We start from the raw sequence: 24399 nt of genomic DNA, 5'->3' as shown, positions 1-24399 counted from the left end.
ATTCGAATCCCCTCTAGTACTAAAAACATCTTTAGGAAACAGACATTTAGGTACAGGATAAATGGATTCATAGGCAAAAACTTGAAACAGATTTTTTTTATAAACGATCATTATTTTTCTTAAAATTATTAACAAAAGTAATAGTACTTACAGTGTCTCTCACAAGAGCTATAATAATTCTTTAGTTAATACATAAGAGAGCTTGCTCTCACAATTTAACGAATATCACTGTCGGTGGATTACTTTACACAACATTTTCTTATATTTTCGTTTTAAGATAACTTAATGTATTACATTGTTTTAATTTTTAAGTTCTACTTGCGAAAAATTTAATTTACATTGTTCTTTAGAAATGAAAAAATGAAAATGAAAAATTATGTTTATTTATTTGTCTAGAGTTTAACAGAATTAAGTAGTTGGCTGTTACAATTCAAACTCTTTAAGATAAGAACATTTGTAAATTTATCAAGCCCATGTACAAGTTCCACTACGCCACGCAAATTGTTTGTTTCATTTCTTGTCTCAATGAAATAAATGAAATAGTCTTGAATCTCGCAAAATGGTATAAACAGATGAAAAAGTTGTTATTTACACTTATTTTTAATTCAAAAAAATAATTTTTTATAAAGTTTAACCCAATATAACAGAGACCAACTTTTCAATCTGCTTATAAAATTCCCGAAGCTTCTATCCAAATGTTTATTTCACTCAAACAATGAGATGGGTCACGAAATTTATTAATCTAAAAGCCACACTTGAAACTTAGACATGACCTCAAAGAATATATTTGCTCAGTTTAAACAATTAAACAAAGTATTTGTTGCGAATGTACTTCTTGTTCAAAGTTCTCGTGAAATTAACCGAACTACAACTTGGCAATTTCGTAGAGTCTTTGAGGCAATCTCAGAGTATTTTTCGTCGTGTAAACATTCGCAGGGAGATTGACTCAACTACAAATCAGTTGATTTAATAAATTATTTTTATCGGTGTTGTTTTTCTTTTTATTTTATTATCTAATATTTTTAAAATTTTTCGTCTGTTTCACCTTTTCAAAATCTTTAAATACAAACATACTTTAAGAATGGAAGCAAAATTTTTTATCATTAGTAAACGAAATTGATTGTAATTTTCATATCCTATATTAAAAATACAACTAATTTTTACAATATTTTAGTTTTAGTACTTAATCCCTTTCAGCATGAGATATTTCGTCGTCCTAATGACGTTTTAGTTGCTTATATCCGGTTGCATTTAACCGACAGGATGAAAGCCATAGGATACACTGAATATCCAATGCTAAGAGGTTTATATTCAAAATAATCAATTCTGTTGATGTAATTAATTAATGAAAATTTTCAAATTACACAATTTTATATCCTCGTGATCACATAATAATAATAATAATAATAATAATATAAAATAAAACAGCAATATTTTATAGGTGTATATTTATTAAAGTAATAAATATAGCACATGCTACTTTAAGTACAAAAACATTTTAAGTAAAATATTGGATTTTTAGTTCAGAAGAAATGTAAGTAATTCGAGAACCAAATATACAATTTAAATATAGTTGAAAGTTTTAACTCAAGTTATGATTTCATTAGTACACCGTCATGTGCTAATAATAAAAATAATGTTTACTCCACAGACACAAAATGGCGCTTTTAGAGAACAGACGACAGAAAGTAAAGCCATTCATTTCTTCAACCAAGGGTTCAAATTAACGCATGGTCGAATAAGCGAATGACTTCTACTGTCTGCGTTATCTTCAATTGGCACTTTTGTGCCTTAGAAATAAATAGTTTCGTAAGAAACACGGGGCCAAAGCAGCCAAATTGTTTTCACTGACATTTGCTGCCTTTGGCCCCATGCTGCAGAATATACTGTATTAGATTTGCAATTTTTGTGAATAGATTACATTTTTAATATCTACATTGTTAGAAATGTGTCCAACTTTAATATACAAAAGGGAAGCTTTTTATAAATGTATCTACTTTGGACAGGTTTAATATACAAATGCAGAAAACATGCTCATATTTGCTGAATTCATTTTAATTTAAATATTTATAAGAAGAGTATCACAGAATAACAATCTTTGCTATACATTTTAAAAATAATGGGATAACTATAAAATGTTGAAGTAAATTGTGAAGAATCTCATCTTTTCTAAGTTACTTAATAATCATTTAAATCACTAAGACGTATTCATCAGTAATAAGTGTATATGTTTTTTTAATTAATTTCTTACAAATGTAACATAGATCGTTATTCGATGCTAGCCTTATATGGTTACACCGGAGAGGGTGCAGTAGAGAACCGCTTGAATTAAGCTAGAGAAACGTAGGAAAAGTTGAATTCGCGCCTGCGCAGCACAGCTGTACACCGGTTACAGATAAATAACCGGTTATATGAAATAACCGATTAACCGTTTATTAGGTTATTATAAAAAGACTGGTTAACCGTTTTTTCGATTATTTCGAAGTAACCAGTTAAAGGGTTTTCCGATTATTTTGAAATTATAGGGTAACCGGTTATTCGAACTTTTTGAACTTACCGGTTATTGGATTATATATGTAAATAACCTGTTGTAACAGAATATCCCATTAACACAAAATAACCGATCATTTATTTTTAGAAAAATAACCGATGAACAGATTATACAGGCAAGTAACAAGGACACGAATTTCACGCTTTGGAAAAAGAGAAGCATTATTTTTATTTATGCAGACGCAGTTACAGGAGAATAATCTTTTATGCAGTTGTTTTCAATTAATTTACATTTATTTGTAAAAAATTGTTTTTTAAACCGAATAACTTTTTATAACTGAGTGACTGGTTATAATAATTTTACGGAATAGCAATATAAACGATTATTCTAAAATAACCGGAAAACGGTTTTATAACGAGTTAACCGGTTAACCACACAGGCCTACCTCCGTTTCCCCAGCTTAATTCACGCGTTCTCTATACTTATCTTCTCCGGTGTAACCAGACTATATGTGAATTCCTTCTCAGCTTTTACAACTAATGGCTACTCCAGACCAATTAAGACCTCGGTTTTCAGCAAACTTGCATCAAGTTTGCAAAAGACTAAGCTTACTCAAACAGTAAAATGTCCTTATAATTATAAGAATACCGCAAGATTAGGTATATATAAGTTGAGTCAAAAAAACATTTTTCTATTACTTGTAACAAGCTTGCACTGCAAGTTTGCTTCAACCTTACAGGCTAACTGAGAAAAGAATTTTATAGTATTCATAAAAATTCATGTGCTTCTATATATAAAATATTTTTAACCATTCTCAGTTGCCACAAATAACATGCACAAAACAATTATCCAGTAAAAAAGTAATTGGGAGTAAGCGGTAGCTTAGGCTGAATGCAGTTCCACGTGAAAACCGTATTGTAAGCAAAAATAATTCACCGTAACGTCCCAATATGGTTTTCACGCGAAACTGCATTCAGCGGAAGTTACCACCAGTTATCTCTTATTACTGGGTACGTAACACTTTAAGTAAAATATCAGTGCCAGTAACATGCTATACAAGTACAAGTTGACATTTTCATGGAAATGTTTAGCAGTTGTTTTCTGTCTATTATTTGGCTACTGGATTGCAAACTTATGGACACTATTGAAAAATTGCGTAAGTTGATTCCCGCGAAGAATATTTATAAAGACAGGAGGTGAAACTTGCCGTCTTCCCAGGGGAAGCAGTGGAGCTGCTAACATGCCTAAGATAAACACGTCCTTGGAGCTGCCTATTCTTACAATTAGTAAATGAAATTGAGTATTCTGTGTACAGTAGGAGACTTCTGGCCGCCTGTTCCCGTAGCAACTTCCACTACTCAAGTTTCACATCCTGTCTGAAGGCTCAAGCACAATAGAATTTTAATCTAGTAAGTAAACAGAAACGGAGTAAGAAACACACATCGCAATCGTTTTCCAACTCATTCTTACGATAAGACCAACGCATAACAGACTCGCGAGACTCGTCAGCCACCGCAGGCACGGGGTAGAGAGAAACATAGACTCATTCGTTTCCTTTTCTGTCACGTGCTACGGCGTGCTTTCGTATGCAGTTTACAATGAAATATAGAAAAGATGTCTGCTCAGACTCCTTTAGGCATTTTCTATTATTTGTATTTGTCTGAAAATGGTCAATTTAATAATAATTTCAAGTAAATTGCAGATTTTGTTGGACTGAAAGAACAATATGTATAAATTTTATGCCAGAAACTTTTATAAAATACGTTTGATTTTCATGAAAATGTCTAATTCTGTACAAATACTTCCAAGAATACAAGTGAAACTTTAAAGTACACATGAATTCATTTCAAATATATTTAAATAAAAAATTTATAAAGAAAAACACATCACAAAATATTTGCACATAATCTTTAATTTTTCAATACGATTAATTTTCACTATCTATCGTTTAACACTATCTATCGATATTATTATCCTAAAAATTGTGCAGATTACAATAATCAGTTAGTGCCGTATTATAAATATTGTTTTTCAGTAACAACCCACAAATTTGTTTTTTTTTGTTATAATATGAAAGGAGAGATTCTCGAATGCGAAACCGAGAACGATACATTGATAAAAGCTTACATTATGAGCTTGCATGTAAGATTCGAAAGTTTATACTGCATACTTTTGATGTGAGCTTTAAGTGTCGAATACACAGCGAGCCTACAATATGAACGCAGATACAGCACAACATTTTGCAGGGAGTTCGCACAGCAAACTCACAGCGAACTTGTGTCCCCTCGTTGACACGTTCACATTGCTTGTTTGCAAAGAATTTATAGGTACAGATGGCTTGTAGAAAGTTTTTATAGCATAAGCTTGAAACAAATTTTTAAAAGTATTGAATTTCAAGCGCAGTAGTTTTCTAGGGCTCGTGCACTATATTTTTATCCACCTTCCTACAACGGAAGACTTGCATTCTCTAAAGTACACACATCTTTACAAGAAAAAAGTTTTTCAATTTTTTTGACAAGTTTTGTAGTTGGCTTTATGAAATCTTTCATTAACATATTAAGAAAAATTATTAAATATAATATTAATAATTTTTTCACAGAAAATTATGAATTTTTTGAAATATTTTGTAGATCCTAGTAGGATCCTATATATATATATATATAAGATTTTTCAAAGTAATTTTCAATGAGGTTTCTCCTTATTGAAAGGAGAAACAACACTTCTATTTACTGTTTGTGGCTTCTCGTTCGAGGAACACCATAGCAGTTTTGCAATTATTACTGAATAAGTAATTTTAAAAAAAAAATTTCGTGTATGTTTTTGAAAATGATGTAATAATCTGTTGATCTAATGAAATTCTTAAATAAATATTAAAAAATAAACTGAGACGTCTTTACTTTACAAGTAACACATAATGTTAAAATTATTACAATGCTCGCCTCAAGGTGTTTTTACAAGTTATATTACGTATTATACATTAATTATTACAGCTTTTTAAGAAATCATCAAGTAAAAAGGTATAGGATTTTCACTTCAAGGATCCACATATTATAACAAAACAATTTAATTTTTTAATAAATTTTGAAGTCTAAATAAATAATGAATGTTTGCCGAATCTGGTTTTCGACTGTACCTATATTTATATTAAATTTAGTGAACATTTTTCTAATAGTGTATCTTTTTATACTTGAAACATAATAAGGTATATTCTTAGAAAGTATTATTTTTTGAAAAAGTTTACATTGAAATTAGACTATTTTCTGAAAATCATGGGAACAGGATTGTTTTCGCGTATTCCTAAATGTTTGTTTACATTTATTTTCCTTATTTAAAGATATTACATTCTAAATGGCACGATATTATTTAGGAACCTTGCAGTAAACTTTTTAACTTTCCAAAATGCCTCTTTAAGAATATTGTGCTATTTAAGATTGATTCATTATATGAAAATAATTCAGTTGTTTGAGATTGAATAATGAAACATACATGTCAAAAGATTAATTGATTTGTTCAAATAACCCTATTTATCATGCAATTTATCTACTTTCTTGTGAATGATAAAAAGACCATTTTCAGACTTTTTTAGACAGTTATGATTTTTCGCCATATGAGAATTTTATAATAAATATATTATAAGGATGAATATTTTATAAATATTAGTCAAGCCATGTATTCTAAGATATTATTATGTAAAATATTGAAATTTGAGGTACAGTTTTACATTAAATATGTATAAAATTTCAACATATTTCTAACACTGTACATACCCTACTTTTAATGAAGGGCATAAAAAAATGATTTTTTTACATTAATTTATACATTAAAATTTCTTCTGAACTTGCACTGTATTTATGTGCACTCTGTTTTGTTAAATATAAATTCAATTAAACACTTAACAATTAGTATTTATTAAATGTAGATAATATATTAATAATTTGTTTCAATTCTTTAAGTAATACTTTCAAACAATTTGAAAACAAATTTGTTGCTAAGTTATTTCACCATATGAATTTGTCGAGCTAATGGAAATCAGTTATTGTTGGAAAAAGATAGAAGGAAAAGCATAAACCAAGTTTCTGTCCTGTGTGCAGTTGTTATGTGTTTAATAAATCAGTTATATTTGTTTGAAATAGTTTGAGTTTTATTGTATGTATCAACAAATTGTTTCAATTGAAGAGAAATATTGCAAATATTGAAAATAATAAATAAAATGAACTGAAAATGACATATGTCGACTACATACGTTGTGTCTATTCTGTAAAGGAAACAGAGTTGAAAAATGAGTTGAAACAAATAAAAGTGGTATTCCAACAACTTCCTCTCGTGAAGGAACATACATGTCAAAAATACTTAGAGAGCTCATTCATCCTCTCATTCTCATCCTTGTCGCAACATTAGGAATATTCATTAAGCACCACTTACTTCATTCTAGTGCTCACGTCCGACAACTTTTCGAACGATTGATTTAATTTTCTGAATATGCGCTGTATGTGGAGAGGATCGAGGACGCGTTTTGTATTTCTGAACAAGTTCAATTTAGGAATGTAAGAGGGATTATCGAAATCATTATTTATTATCATTATTTCCATAAGTAATTGATTGTTTTGAATGACTCATAATAATTTCTTTTCTATATTCAATATGTATTGCAAATGTCCATTTAGAAGTTAATTCAAACTCAAATGATACATTGACAGTTAAAAGATTAGATTTAGTTAGAAAAATATATGAAATCAAGAACGTAGAAAAGAACTGACTAGAACAGGAAAGGCAGTGACGTATTGCTTTGGTATTTCAATTCATCGTTACATAAGGTTGACAACTTGCCGTGTCTTCGTTCCTCTCTCTTGTTTTAATATAAGCTATTAGTTTCATATCTTTTAGTTTCGTCTTATTCAATTTTCGTAAAGGTTTGACGTAATAATGCACGCAATTAATAGGGACTCGGTTGTCTCTAGGATACACAGGCTTCGGAACTGTGTGATTTTAAAGGACGGGTTCTCACCTCTAATTTCGTTATCAACTTATTTTTAAACTGCGGTTTCTGTATGACTGTGACTTGACAGACGTTCGACGTCAATTTCTGGAATAGTCAGTTCATCAGGTATATTGTCAGCATATTCGATACTACTTGTCTGCGAAATTCGCTTATTTAGTGAAGATTGCTTCCTAAGGACTTCAGCGAGGGTTGTACTGCTATGCTCGCCGTAGCGTGCATCTAGGCCTTGCCGGAATGCATTCACTACACGAATCTGTAAACATTTCCCAATGTTAAATATTTTCCATTTATTAGTGCAAATCGGACAATTACCATGTGAAATAAAAATGTGGATTAGGAGATGTAAAAAGAATAGAAATATTCAACTGAATGAGTTAACGCTTAGCTGACACTGTTTAACCAACCAGATTCTCGTACATTTCATCTGGAAAAGTGTGCAGCCAAGTGTTAAGAGGCAAAACACAGGATACAGCTTCAATGTTTAAATTTAGATAATCGTGTCAAGTGAGAAAATTATACTGAGAAAAATGTGTTAGGTACATTCAAAATCACATAACAAACTATTCACATAGAACAAAATAGGGCCATGATTAGTGTGAAAATATTGCACGATAATTTTTACAATTTTACTCGGCAATATTGATGCAACATGAGTACGTTCACTTTAAGTCGATATTATGGCAACACTATATCCCAGTAAGAAAAACAGGATTGGAAGAGAGCGAATAGTATTGGCGGTGAGTTTCTGCCAATACGTTTTCGCGTGAAACCCGTATTGGGGGCATTCTGACAATCCTGCTTTTTCACCGTCAATTCTGTCCTCACATCGCCCCTAGCGCGAACGTCGAAAGCTCCCTAAATCATGTGGTAATAGATTAACAGTACACACTCAAGTCGAGTCAATAAACGTGAAATCGAAAGATTCAAGAGGACAGAATTGACGGTGAAAAAGCAGGATTGGCTATTCGCTCTCTTCCAATCCTGCTTTTTTTACTGGGATTTACACGCCTATGATCATGTAAACGTGTCAGGCATACTACCTCATTTAATCATTTCCTTTGCTTATAAAACAACAACTTTAAACGTGAAAAATATTTAATCAAAATTTTTCCCCTCTTTTTATCAGAAAGCTGAGAAAAATTTAAAAGCAATGATAGGCTTGTCGATCTTTTAAAAATTAATCAAGTTTTTCATGTCGTCACTTTCTTAGAATTTTAACAGCTTTCTGAAACTAATGTAAAAATTGTACGTTCTATATTTCTCACTTTAAAAATTTGTCATTAGTGACCACAACAGAAATCATTTTTCTCAGTTAAATTCTTTATATGTATATTTGTAACATTTAAAAAGGAAATCCTTATTTTTATTGAGATATCATTGACACGATTTAGTATATTAATAGTTATGCCGTTCTCTTATGGAAGAGAGCACACGGAGAAAAATCTTGGGCGTCGTCGAGTTGCAAGCAGCCGAAAGTTGGTGAACGGTGGTTTGATAATGCTACGATCTCAATTTGGGAATGCTTGATTGCTTCTTCTTCTTCGGAGCCGAACAGACAAGTCTCGAGACCCAAACTTATTGGGTCCAACATCTTATTGGAATGCAACTCATCGCCCAAATCAAAGTCGTACCACTCAAGTCAAACTTGCGTCTGCTTGCAACAGCACGTCACTCAACAGTTTTTCCATGCAGTACTTACAAAATAAACAAACAAGCACGTGAAGGCAATACCAAAAGCTCAACAACGTTTCAATGTTTGTTAATGGAAATAATTAAACATGAAATAAAAAATAAACGACATAAGCGTTGAAGCCCAATGCAACAATTTCTTCAATACCTCAGATTTTAAATTGCGTATATAATAGTAAAGTAACTGCAAGTTGCAAGTGCATTCCAGACGTAAAGCAATTACCATTGTGTTGTTTAGCAGTTGCGGTCATGAATCAATTCGGGCTTCAGCCGCTGTCATGAAGTAAATTCTTTTTGTTAATAGATTAACGAGAAATTAACTATCACTTCATGCACGACTAGTGTAACGAAATGATAGAGAGTTAGATAATTTCCTTCAAAGTGAATACAGTACGCCTATTTTTCTATGATATTAATCGTAAACGTTTTTAGTTATCGAAAGCAGTAAAATTTGTTAGCAATAAAAGACAGTTCTATTGTGATTTGTGAGGATGAAGAAAGTAATTTGTTTTCTACAACAAATATTTCATAATTATTAACAGCAATTTTCCGCTTTGAGTAATACTTTGGGTGCAGTTCCATGTCAGCAGAGAGCATAAAACCGAAAGCAAAAAATCATAAATGCAAGAGAGAAAGTGCGACGTCACGAAAGTTATTTTGTCACAAAATTTATGTCAAGTGTACAACATTACTATGAAAATGGCAATGGAAATATATAAAGATTATTATTTAACAGATAATTAATTTGTAAATTAACTACATTAGTTTTAAAATCCAAGAAGACAATATTTACAGTATACACAAAGAGAATCAACTTTTAATATAAACCACTGATATATTTAAGTTTTTAATACATATATAAACAAATTAATAAAAAGGTGAATGTAGTATTATAAAATTAAATCAGAAAATTTTATTTAGGGTAAAAATAGCATAATCATGTATAAATTATGATTGTGCAAAATGTATTATAAAACATTAAAGGAAAGACAATGAGTTGACCACTTTTACATATTTTCATTACCAAAATTACAAACGTAACTAACAATTTTTTACTACTTAGATACCTTACTTCGGAGAGCGACATATATTTTTTGTCGAAATTTATAATATTACTCTAAAAATGGTCTTTTTGGTTTTAAAAAATGATGTGATTAATCTGCGAATTACTTTTCAGATAATAACCTTTATATATTTCCAGTACCATTTTCATAATGGCGTTTTACGCATGACATATAAAGGTACACTCTCACCTCTACTGCCTGCCTGCCTGCCTGCGCAGGAAGGCGCAATGAGAGTAAGAGAGAAAAAACCTTAAATTTGAATTTTCTTACTCTCTTACTCTTATGTGTTACCATGACAACCTGCAGGCAGCCAGGCAGGCAGTAGGAGTTGTGCTAGCGCCTTAAGTTTTACGACGTAACATTCGAGACGTCACGAACATAACGCCATGCACACATGATATTTTTTACCTGTCATACATTTTCGTAAGGGCGGCAAAAATTTTTGGTTGGTCAGTAGAGTCACGCAAACAGTATTTGCCAGTTGCGGGAACGAATTGCTATGTTACTGTAATCCCAGGTGAAAATGATTCTTACGAAAACCGATCAAAATTCGTTTGGAATTCGTTCAGAATTACGAATTCGTTCGTAATTTGATATAAAATCCTCACGAAATTTTTGAGCACTATTCCAAACGAATTTTGTACAATATTTGTGCAAAGTACTAACGAATTTTTTTAATACATTTTTTAGATATTCCGCAAGATAATGAATTTTGAAAATTTGACTTCCCAGGTGAAAATCCTTTTACAGAATCCTTAAAGGTTCCGTTCCATGTAGATATAATTTAAATGTTCTTATACAGGAACACTTGCAACATTCTGCACAGAAAAAGGAACATCTGCAGGAACCATACAATGCTCCCACATATGAACATTTGTAGTTTGTAGGTACCTGTAAAGAGTCCGTAAAGAATTTCGCATTGATTCCTGAATTAATTTATTTTCTTTTTTAATATCCTGCACAGTAGTTTTCTATAAGTTTCGCGAATGAACTGCACATTTTTTTCTTCGATAGTAACCTAACATATCTAGATACATAAAGAATATGTACGGTATGTCTCCATACAGGAGCTTGTACAAAAACTACCACGAGAAACTACAGAGGTTCAATGTAGGAACATTTTATGTTTCCTGTAAATGTTTCTTAGCGTCTGAAACATTAAAAAGTTTTTGTACAGAATCATGCAAATGTTTGTGTACGAACCTTTGTATGAATTTTTTTATAAATGTTAGTCTATAGTAAGCTACAAAGGAACATTGATAGCTAGTGCTCCTGCACTGGAACCTATTCCAATATCCTGTAGACGATCCTGGCTCGATGCTATGTAGGATATTGTAAAGGATCCCTTAAGGACTCGGTAAAGGGATTTTTAGCTGAGTCCAAATTCATACTAAGGGATACCAAAAACCAGTAGGTCCAAGTTTCATAATAAATTACCAATTTAAAAAAGTTTTTGCCATCTTGGATCCGTTATATTGAATTTTGAAAATCTATCTTCAGATTCGTAATCAGCGACCCCAAAAACTCCAATATACCAAGTTTTATACACATCCATTAAGTTTTTAAAGATTTGTATACCACCAAAAATCCGACATGTTTTTTAAAGTTAGGAAATAATTTTAATGGGATGGAGCAAAATGGACTTTGGACTCATGTTCAGACACCGAAATACATAGGGGTAGGGTATTCCGGTATCAATGTGTTCTAAGTCAGATTTTCGAAATTCAAAATGGCAACTCTGAAAAACCCCGAGTAACAAGTTTCAAGCGAATATGAGCAATTTTGAAAAAAAATGTCCAACATCTTGAATTTGGAAAATTTTTAAAATCTGTCTTTAGATTCGTAATCAGTGACCCCGAAACTCCCTGAGTATTTTCAGATTAACTACACGATTCTTACTCTTGAAAAAGTCTTTTAATAGCTAAAGTGTTTAAAAATGTTGTATCTATTTGTTATTTTAAGAAAAAAGCATTAATTACTCGCGCTTTTACTTTTTTTTATGTTTCAGACACAAAAAATCCGACGTTTGACTTAATGTCTAGGCGTTCGATCAGAAGAGGAAATAGATATTATGTCCAATTTCTTGCATCAAAGTGAAAAGCTACCCTACCTATCGCAAAGATTGCTATGATATTAATAAATGTAGAATAAGTTTAACAAATTTGTGAAATGTAATTTCACTTATAATAAGTATATACCTATGAGGATCGACTTTTCAAAAGCTGATAAATTCATTTTTTTAAATGGAGATGTCATAAATTTTATTTCTCTGTATTTTATTTGCCATAATTGTTATTATTATTTGCATATTCACATAATTCAAATTTCCTTTACTCGAATTTTCAATTGTCATAATTTTTAATCTTCCAAAATCCACAAATTTCATTTTTCTAAATTTTTATTAGACAATCAAGTTCTAGTTGACTTTAGCAAAAATATTTAGTTATCCCAACTAAATTAAGTGGTTGAATACATTTATAATTCTAAACCTTAAACAAAAAAGATTATTAAAAAAAATTTAATCAATTGCACGAAAACTTTTATCAAAAAATATAATACAAAATTAAATTACAAAACCTTTTTTTTTTAATAATTTCAGCTATCATTTTCTTACTACTTGAGTGTCAGATCCATGTGTGCATAGATACTAAATGTACATCATTCCCTGATTTCGTAAGTCTTCATTTTTGTGTACTTATTGATCAACTATCGATATTTTTATCAGTTAATCGCAGTCTGTCCAGTTTGCGACCACACTGCTAATATTTTTTAAACTGTCTTTGCGATAAACAACATTTTTAATTTTAATGTCTCACGGAAAAAAATTTTTACTGTGGGGAACAGCTAATTTCAAAAATAAATAACATAAAGAATCTATTCAACTAATTCAGTGAATGATTTCCAATGCAGTAGTCAAACTGTTTCTCTGATATAGAGAAAATGAATTTCACTGGTCAGTCATATTGGAAATATTTGACAGTTTACCATTCTCATAGAAATTTCTCTAAAATCACAAATGTCAAATTTACATTTCTTACCTCTAAATACGTATTAATTTACTAATTTTACATTTTATTAGTTATAATATAAAAAATATAATTATTAGAATTTGAATATACGCTTTGAACATTAATTTAAAAATGTTTTCGTTCAAGTGTTATTTTGAGGTTATGTTGTTTTCAAAAGGTAACGCAAGAAATATCATTTTCGCTAGATCAGCGAAAATGGATTATCGATGGAGCCAAATCAGTGAAACTTATAGCTATTATAGTGATTGTTATTGAGCTCAATATTTTTACCAAGTGATAATTTCTAGTATGACAAACCAACCAAATTATTTGGTTCTTCAAAATTCAATTATACCAAATAAAATTTTTGACATACAGTACTTGGAAGAATGATATTTGCATTTAATAATCTTTGATAATCTGATACTTAGGTAAAACAATAAAATGATAATAAGAATTTCGATAAAACGAAAATTATAAATCGGAAATTATCGGTACGGATCCACGCGCATGGCCCAAAAACATACCAATCTTTAAATCACGATTTTCCTGTAACAACAAAAGCCAAAAAATTAACAAATATACCATTCAAAAGCTTATAAAATTCTAGCAATCGACAAATTTAATAAAAAAAATTAAAATTTGTTTGACAATTTTTTAAACTTTTGCATATTTTTTAAAAATTACAGAGAAATGTGTTGAGGAGGAAATTGTCGAAAGGTATAGAAACTGATTTTATTTTGGAATGAGGAAAACAAAAGTTATTTAAAAAATACTGAAACCGTAGAGGGAATCCCTCCCTAGGTGTGTGACGGAGGGTTACATAATTTAAGACCAAAAAAGTTAAAAAATCTTATTCGGTTCGCGAGAATATTATAAGCATTTTTAACGGTATACTTAAAAATTGTCTGACATTTGTTTTTACAGAAAAATCGTGATTTAAATATTAGTATGTTTTTGGGCCTTGATACACACGACTGTATCCCAAATATCCTACGATTCGTTAGAAGTAAACAATTAAACTGACCTTATCCTACTAAAAGCGTTACTTATTTTTTGAATGGCCCCTTTTGAGAGAAAGCCTTTTTTATAACTTTAAAAAAATTATATACACGCATAGAAAAGATTAGTAATGGAAGCGAATTATAACAATTAATTTGTAACAATTCCGTACCCGTGTTTACTTATTGTCGTCAATTTTTATCCAGACCATTGTAATTTACGATCATGGTTATATCGGATTAGGGACATTAAGGAAGTTTAGAAATTTTTCTGTTAATACAGTAGGATCTTTCAATAGTGCAGTCGCCGGGAATATTGTGCACTGTTCGAAGCGTGCAAAAACTAAAACATTCAGGTCCGTGTCAAGAAAATTAAGGGTCCCCCACTACTAAATACCGCGCACCACTAAATGATACTAAATAATCAAATGAGCGACGGCACTGTATTTGACATCACAGATTCCCTCTCCCTTTACCCCCCGAAACCCCTTGTCTACTCAACTCACTAATCACTGCACTGTTCAGAACTGCACTATTGAAAGATCCTACTGTATAAGAAACTTATTGTAACTTATGTATAAGAGAATACAATAATAATAAATAATGTAATTTAACTATACTTTGATAGCATTGTGACGATTTTTTTAAATCTGTTATAATGACACATAGATAGTAGTATGTTACTAAAAAGTTACCAACCTGTTCTTTTTTCTCTTTTTTCTTGGTTTATATTACAATTATATTATTCTCAGTGGGAACACTTCTTTAAAAGACGTCCTACACTGCAAAAACTGGTATCCCACTCGTGTCTTAGAATAAGTTGTTTTATAAGTGTTTAAACGATTGAGATACAAAATCTGTCTTATATTGAGACATTTAATTTCATCTCGTGTCTCATTTTAAAACATTAGAGGTGACTCAATGCTAATAAGGCACATAAAACGTCTTCTTACTGTAGTGAGACGGATACTCGAAACACACATGGTGTCTCAAAATTAAGTGCTAAATGTGTGAGACATTTTATAACGTCTTAAAATGAGACACATATCTGTTTCAAATATGTAGACACAAGACATCTATGTATTTCAAATATGGAGACAAAACGTCTCAAAATGAGACACTTGTTTTTGCAGTGTAAGGATGTCATTTTGCGGACGTTTTTCTTTCAAACTTTGAAAATAGAAGAATTTTCATAGATTGAATTAAATTCATTTCATAAACAAGTAGGATAGTAAACTTTGTAGAGGTTCATATCTACCTTCAACGGCTGAGATGCTTAAGGTCACGTGCCTCATATATACTTTACTATGGAAATACGTCACACCCCGTGTAGAAATTTAAAATTAATTTATTTTAATTTAACCATGGCCCAAATGGGGCCAGATCTTTTGATCATTGTGTAGGCCATAACATGGCATGAAACACCTTCCCAGATCGGGCCCAAGTTTGGCCAGATTTGGGCCCGATCTGGGAAGGTGTTTCATGCCATGTTATGGCCTAAATATGTCAATTTCTACACGGGACTGAATATCCTACTTTGGTTTTATTTTAAAAATTAAATCAGCTCTAATTTAGTACTTTTCTTTTAGTGTTCTAGATTTGTTCTATAGCAATTTTAAAATTTCTGGAAAACTATTACATGTATAGAAAGACGTAAACGGAGAAAAATGAGTTTGCTATTATATGGGATAGCTAATTTTTAGTTATAGCAGTTAATAATTATCTGTGAGACTTAATTATTAGCTGTGATAGCTAACAATAATTGCTATCCATATAATAGCAATTTAGGAGACAGATGCAATAATGGACGAGGCGCTCGGACTGATCCTCCAACAACAACGAGATAACGCATAAGTCTTCTCAATATTATTTTCTATAGATTTCACCAGTTTTCACTCGGAGTAGTCCGAGCGCCTCGTCCATAATTGCATCTGTTCCCTCAATTAAGGTTAGCTAAGATAGCTAAAAATTAGCTGAAATAGCTCCACGTTCTGGTCTTAGTCGTTGCTCGGATTAAATGAATAAGTCTGTCAACATTGGTATTCATAATATAGTTTAGAATATTTCTTAGGCATGTTTAAGATTTTTGTACAATTTTACACGAAAAACCTGACATATTATTCTCTTGCAAAGGCAAATAAGACTGTTAATATTTTCTATATCTTTGTTGCCTAAAATAATGCGGCGGGATAAAATTGTCTACATAGTAGGAAATTAGGGGTTACACATTGCTCTTTAAGACCAACACAGAAAAACGATTTACTTCCCAGGTTAAAATCCCCGTACAGGATCCTTAAAGGATCCTCTCGGGATCCTTTGCAGGTCCTGTGCAGGTTCCCGACCGGATCCCGTACCCGTCCTGTACAGGATCCCGACCGGATCCCGTGCAGGAAATTGGAACAGGGTTCCTGTGCAGGTTCCGATGCAGGAACCTTAGCTATCAAAGGTTCCTGTAAAAGTTCCTGTACAGGAACACTTGCAGGATCATGTACAGGAAACTTTTTAATTTTTTTTAATTTTTATATGTTTAGCAACATTTGACATACATAGACTTCATGTTTCAATATGTTAGGCTCGTATAACAATGTTGGACAGAAAAATGTATGCGCATTCAAGAAACTCATAGAAAACTACTGCGCAGGAGTTAAAAATATAAATAAATTAATTGAGGAAACTGTGTAGGATCCTTTACGGGTTCCTTACAGGATCCTTTATACTTAAGTACCTGCAGTTTACAAAACTGTAAAGTTTCCTGTACATGATCCTGCAAGTGTTCCTGTACAGGAACTTTTACAGGAACCTTTGATAGCTAAGGTTCCTGCATCGGAACCTGTACAGGAACCTTGTCCCAATTTCCTGCACGGGATCCGGTCGGGATCCTGCACAGGACCTGCACAAGATCCCGAGAGGATCCTTTAAGGATCCTGTACGGGGATTTTAACCTCGGTTAAATGCAGTCGCAGACTTTTTCGGAATTTAAGGTGTGATGTGAGTCAGCACACTCTGCATGAAAGTCAATATCAAGCCAAAAACCTTAAAATAAGTTCCGTGCAGTAACTGAAAGTTAGCTACTGACGGTAATGCAGTCTAACGTTACTACCCTGCTGGAAGTAAAGGGATAGAAATCCTATCTCTTTGAATATTTTTTTATCTCTGAGATAGAAAAATATAAAGTTTCTCCTTCTTAGTTCATCCCCACTTTATCACTGCAATAACTCTTTATCTCTCCTTCTGTATCAATTTTTTTCAATAACCTTTATTTCATCTCTTTCAATACTTTCAATATCCACACCTATCTCTTCCTATCTCTAATTTCATCTAAGAATATACTTATCTCTTTTAATAATCTTGTTTCTATCCCAGGCTATCCCTTTCTTATTCCCCTCAATCTCTTTCTATCTTCCCTTTTTATTCAATCTCTTTTAATAACCCTTACTTTATCGCCTTTTATCCTCTAACTATTCACTTCTTTCCCTTTCTATCCCTATTTAAATCTCAGTCCATACTTGTCTCCTTTTATTCCTTCGGTTCTATCAGAGTCTATCTCCCTGCTTAAAAAAATTATTAAAATGTATAGGATTTGATAACATTTCTATAAGACAGGAATTGAAATTTTAATCAAAATTAATCAAATACAAAAATTCCAATCATTTTGAATACTATGTGCGAATTTTAATCAAACTAAATCAAACATTTGGATAAAATTAGAATCAAATACAATACTACATGAAATTTAAATACTTTATTATCAAGAACGTCCGATTGAAATACATTCAAAATCTATCAAACTAGAATTCTAATAAATTTTAATCAAATAAATAGATTAAAGTTCAATCAAATCCTATCCACTTGAAATTCTTATACTATTCTTTTGTATTGAATTTATTATCATCCTATCCAATTTTATCCTTCAAAAAATTTTATACATTCCTATCAGATGATTAGTATAGAATGTTAATCAAATCCTATCCTTTCGAAATTCTTATACTTTTCTATGATATTGGTTTTATTAATTTTCTATCAAATTTCAACCATCAAAAAGTCCTATTCATTCCTATCAAAAAATTTGTAAAAAATGTCAATCAAATGCTATTCACTCGAAATTCTTATACTTTTCTATGATATTGAGTTTATTAATATTCTATCAAATCCTATCTTTTAAAAATTCTTATACAATCCTATCATCAAATTTGTATAGAGTATTAATCAAAACATATTCACTAAAAATTCTTATGCTGTTCTTCCATGTTGATTTTATTAACATTCTATCAAATCCTATCCTTCAAAAAGTATTATGTATTCCTATCAAAAGATTTATGTAAAATGTCAATCAAATCCTATATACTACTCAAAGTTATACTAATTTTTAGGCTCCTTATTATTCTATACTGCAATTTTGTTATTAGTTTTGTTATTTTTATTAGTTTTCAGACACCCAAAACGTAGGAATATGAAGGTCTGTCCTCTGGGTCACGGAATTTTTATTTTGTTGGGTGCCTGTATTATTTAAAAGAAATTCTATTTAAGAAATTTGTATATATTACATAAATTTCACTTGGCCAAAAATTAATTAAACAAAATTTCTATTTTATCCAATTTTTATATTGTTTAAAAATTTGATAGAAATTTATCAAATATATTTATTTAAGTTTGAAATGTTGGGAAAGTGGAAATTTGCTTATATGAAAATTTGGTCAAATAAACGTTGTACTAATTAAAATCTCTAACATATGAACATTCTAACAAATAGAAATTGTATTAAACAGAAATCCTGTTAAATTAAATTCTAGTAAAGTGCAATTTATGGAATTTAAAAAATTGCTCTAATGGAATTTCTCTTAAATAATATTTCAAAGATATCAAAATTCGGTTAAGAAAGAATTCTTTTTAATGTTTTTTATGCATATTAAAAATTCTTCAAAAGAATAACAAGAATCATCTATAACATTTCTAAATTGAAGACAAATAATTTCTTATAACAACTTTTATTAATTATTCATAATTTTTGACTCAACGTAATAGTGCGTGAGACAGTGTCATAGAGATGGCAGCTGTAATATTGTTTTGAATTTTTTAAAAATTATCCGTTCTCATCATCACTTGTAACAACTGCACAACAGGTACATTTTCTACAATAAATCACTTTATTAAAAAAGTTTACACTAAATGTGGACAACCAAGGCAGTTTGTTAAAGCTAAATCCTCATAGAATTGATATTAAAAAATTTATTTTGTTAAGTATAAAGGTCTATTCGTCATTTAAAAAATATCAATCAGAGAAATATTTACTTTTGGCCTCTAAAAACCAATGTGGCTATTTTTTTTACTTGTAAAGCTTGCATATAATTTTTAAACATATTGCAACAAGTTCGTACTAAAAACTAAACATTTTTTCTTTTGAAATTCCATCGCTATAATGAACTGTCTCTGAGTATCTTATTTCTGAAAAATTTTTCCAAATCATGCGCTATTGATAATGTAGACTGCTTATGGTATAGTTTACTTTAGTTGCTAACAGATGGGCATTATTGCTGCAGCAGTTTAGCAATGACAGTATCAGATATGAAAACAGACTTTTTCGATGTAACTTTTCTAAGAGTTATTTTGGTGATTTTAGTTAATAGCGTTACACGAATAAAATTCTTGTAAAGTGATTTTTAATGCAGAATTTAGCGCTGAAGACGATGGGGTTAATGGAATTGCGATATTTTTAATATTACGGGTTTTGTGGATGTTTTCTTAAAAAAGTACTCGTGGGGTTAGACAGCCAACGCTAAATTTTTCGTCTTTTTGTGTTGATTTTATTGGTTCTTCAAAATGTTTTCTCTTTTTTTCCTACTCCAATACATTTTAAACTTAACATTGAATTTTATAAACCATTTTTTAAGAATAACAAATTTATATTTCCTTAAAATGTTAAATTAAATTTAATTAATATATGTTATTATTATAATATTATTTAAACGTACATTTTTGAAGTTTACTAACAAAATAAAAGTAAGTTAAGGACAACTACCTTGTTATGTTTCACTAACTGTAACTTTAAGTTATGTTTTTTTAAATATTAAAATAGTTGGCCGCCTCACCCCACGTTTTTTCAAATATGCCAAAATGTGGTCCTTTGGGAAAAGGGTTGTAGAAACTTTTAAGTGCAACCTACGTCAAAATGTTCTATGGCGATTTTTTAGCCAATAAGACAAGCTTTCTAACGCGATATTAAAATTGAAAAAACCTATTTAAATAACTGCCTCGCAAACCAAAATGTGCCATCTTGGCTGCCTCGCCCCGTTCTCCTCTAAGGGAAATTTTTTTCATAGAAAGTAAAAGTGAAAATATTTTGCATGAAATTCAAAGTGAAAGTTTTTTTAGTGAATGTGAAAATACTTTTTGTGAAATTAGAAGTAAAAAGTTTTTTAATTAAAGTAAACATGTGTTTTCTCAAATTGAAAGTCTAAATATTTTTTGTGAAATTAAAAGTGAAAATTTGTTTCCAAAAATAAAATTATGAATCTTTTAAAAGTGAAAATTCTTTGGGTGATATTGCAAGTGAAAATTGATTTGATGATATTTTAAAAGTGAAAATTTTTTGAGTGAAAATGAAAGTTACGTGAACATACTCTAGGTTTGGAGAAAAGTTCGAATACGATAGAATCTTATTTAACTTTTTTCTATTAAATCCTATCAAATAGAAGTATTAATTCCAATAGGCTTATTTCCCAAAACAATTAATAGAATCTTATTCGGTATGCCCTAATTTCGAGATTCATAAATGAATAGTAAAGTATAGAAAATTCTTTCTATCGAATACAAGTATTTATTTTGATAGGTATTTTCTATCCAAAACAATTGATAGAATCTTATTCAATATACTTATATTTACGGATTCAGAAAACGGATTGTAAAGTATAAAAACTTCTTCCTATCAAGTCCAATAAAGTACAAGTATTCATTTTGATAGACATTCTATCCAAAATAATTGATAGAATCTTATTCAATAAACCCAAATTTACGGATTCAGAAAACGGATTGAAAAGTATTAAAATCTTTTTCTATCAAATGCTATCAAATTTTTTAAGCAAGGCTCTTTTCTATTAAATTAAAAAATTCGATTTTCTCTTTTTTCTTCATCTTTTTCAATAACCTTCATTATATCCCATTGAATTCTTTTTCAATCCCCAAAGCTAACTTTTTATACCCTTTTCATACTTATCAAATTTTATATCTCCCTGCTGGAGGTCAAGGGATAGGAATCCTATCTCCTTGAATATTTGTTTATCTCTGAGATGGAAAGAGATAAAGTTTATCTCTCTTTAATCTGTCCCCATTTTTATTACTACTATCGCTTTCTATCTTCTCTTCTTTTCAATCTTTTTGAATAACATTTTTCTTATCTTCTTCAATACTTTTCCTATCTACTTTCTTCCCTTTCTGTCGCTGCTTTTATCTATTTAATCTTTAAACTCTAATTAAATAAAAATCTTTAATCCAAGAACACACTGATCCCTGCTTATGACCTTTCTTTATCCCAGGGGGCCATTCAAGTATTACGTAAGCATATTTTTCAGGTTTTTAGACCCCCCCCCCCATGTAAGATTTTTTATATGCATTAGCGCCATTTTTTCTAATGGAAATAAGCTATAGCTAGACCCCCCTCCCCCTTAAATGCTTACGTAATACTTGAATGGTCCCCAGGCTTTTCCTTTTTTTAATCCTTTCAATCTCTTTTTATCTCATATTTTTTCTCAATCTCTTCTAATAACCCTTATTTCATCCTTATACTATTTACTTCATTCTCTTTCTATGCTCATTTGAATCTTAGTATTTACTTTTTTCCTTATCTTTATAAATAACATTTGTTTTATACCGTTCTATCCTTGTACTTCTCTTTTTTTATCCACATTTCAATCTTAGTACACACTCATCACCATTAACACCTTGGGTTTAATCTTAGTCTATCACCTCTCGATTCGATTCAATCTCTTTCCATCACCTACTTCTGCTCAATCTCTTTTAATAACCTTTACTTTATCTCTATTAATTCTTTTACTATTCACTTTCTTTTCTTTTTATCCTAACTTTATTCTAATGCCATACTTTTTTCTTTTTATCCCCTCGATTCTATATCAGTATATTTCTTCTTTCTTTCCAATTCGATTGAAAAAGGCCTTTTCTTCTTTTATCTCAATAGTTTTGTTATGACATTTATTATGCTTCTTTTAGCCCTTATACTATTCTCTCCTTTTGCTTTCTAATCCCAATTACATATCAGTACATACAATACTTATCACTTTTATTCCTTTAACTCAATTGCAATTGGTTGCAATAGACTGCAGTCTATTTCCTTCCTATACATTGAATTAGGTACGTGACGATTTCATGATAAATAAAGAGAAATTAAAACTTTAAAAAGGAGATCAACTCAGAGATAAAGAGTGATAGAGTAAGAGATAAAAAGATATCAATACAGTCCCAAAATTTAAAAGGTAGTTCAAGAAAAATATCTTCCAAGCTAGCGTGGCTGAGTGACATGTGTATTCGACTTGCGTCCCCAAGGTTCAGGGTTCGAGCCTTCCTGCGTGCGAGATTTTTCAAATTTGGTTTCAAGTGTTATGTGTACAATGTTGGTTAATAATGTGAAATGAAATATAGATTTAAACAATAAATAATAATTTCATAACTAATAAATAAATAAATAAATAAATTGATTTGTTAAGAATACACTGAAAAAAATTTACTTCACATTAATTACAATTTCCTGTGGTTACTTTAAACCTAGTAAATGTTATCAAGAATCCTAGTTAACTTAATCATGAAACCACGGTTAATCTTGCCAAATTCAATTTAGTAAAACTGACTCCATTTTTCCTCGTCAAATCTACTAAGATTTTTGTTTAATCTAACTACATGTATCTATAGCCAATTTTGCAAGAATCTATATAGTAAAAGTAATATTTTATTTCAGTCACAACAGCTAAGCTTTGTGGTTGATATGACTATTTGTTTTAGGCTAAGGTTGCCATTCAACACGTGGCCCGTGGTCCATGTGACTTTATTTTTAATCCCTTTTCTTTTTAATATAAGTACTGTATTTTTAAAGGTAAATTTATATCTTCCTCATATATTAAAAAAGTGATTGTAGGTCAGGTTGACATTTACCATACAAAAGTGTTACTATTAGAAAAATTACCCGTATATACTGAATATTTGAACATAGATTCAGGTTACTTTTATTTATTTGTTATAGACGAAGCCGAAACACCATCTTATAATACACTACTCCCGTATTATGAAAAAGGTTGGTCCGGTTCGCGCTCTTTGGACGATGAGACTCAAAGGAAATCATCGATCTTTTCAAACCTATGCTAAAGTGACTTATAACCGTAAAGATCTCTGTTATTCTCTTGCTTTAAAAAATCAGCTTCAACTAAGCGACGTTTTTTTAGAAAATAAGTCTTTTCAAGTTCAGCAACCACAATTTCAAGAAAATTTCAGAATGTTACATTTTTCGGAAAAATTATTCTTGCCTGATCGTGGAGAAAATTATAGTAGTATAGAGTACGTAACGTTTAACGGAATCAAGTACACGAAAGGTTCTATTGTTTTAATTAATAACAACTAATTCCCAGAATTTGCAAAGATAGAAAAATTATTTTTTTTAAATAACACCAAAGCCAACGAAAGCAAAGATTTTACTTTTATTTTAAGTCTTTTAGAAATGTCGCACTACGATAATCATTTTCAATCTTATGCTGTATTCGACGAAGTTTTAGAAACCAAAGTATTACGCTTAGACCAAATTAATGATATTAAGTTATGGAATCAATAAGTGTTCCCAGGTGCGAAAAGTTGGTCGGGCCATGGTCGCGCCGACCAAGTGGATAGTCGTGCCGACCTTGGCAGCCAAAGGTCGGCCGAACTAGTGAATTGTAACACCCGCCGTCCAGTGGCTAACATGGTCGGGCCGACCATGGGTGCCAAAGTTTTCCTGACCATGAGAAAGAAGGTCGGCTTCATTTTGGCAACCATGGTCGTGCCGACCTTGGCAGCCAAAGGTCGGCCGAACTAGTGAATTGTAACACCCGCCGTCCAGTGGCTAACATGGTCGGGCCGACTATGGTTGCCAAAGTCGGGCCGACCAGGGGTGCCA

The 24399-nt window shown here is 30.9% G+C and overlaps 1 protein-coding gene across 2 annotated transcripts in view; it reads right to left on the bottom strand.

Annotated features, from left to right (window-relative positions):
• Positions 1 to 6321: 6321 nt before the first annotated feature.
• The window catches only part of LOC122512364 (plasma membrane calcium-transporting ATPase 1), a 221545-nt gene continuing 203467 nt past the window's right edge, over positions 6322 to 24399 (bottom strand). The window contains exon 15 of one of the 2 annotated variants that reach the window (XM_043628155.1): positions 6322 to 7743. In XM_043628155.1, coding sequence (XP_043484090.1) covers positions 7522 to 7743 — 222 coding nt within the window. In that variant the 3' untranslated portion in view covers positions 6322 to 7521. The remainder of the gene's footprint in view (positions 7744 to 24399) is intronic. The other variant, XM_043628156.1, reaches the window with a different exon arrangement.

This window comes from Leptopilina heterotoma, unplaced genomic scaffold, assembly GCF_015476425.1.
Source record: "Leptopilina heterotoma isolate Lh14 unplaced genomic scaffold, ASM1547642v1 Lhet_97, whole genome shotgun sequence".
In the NCBI taxonomy this organism is placed as follows: domain Eukaryota; kingdom Metazoa; phylum Arthropoda; class Insecta; order Hymenoptera; family Figitidae; genus Leptopilina; species Leptopilina heterotoma.
Note: the sequence above shows the minus strand (reverse complement) of the source record. Positions and strands in the feature narration are given on the sequence as shown.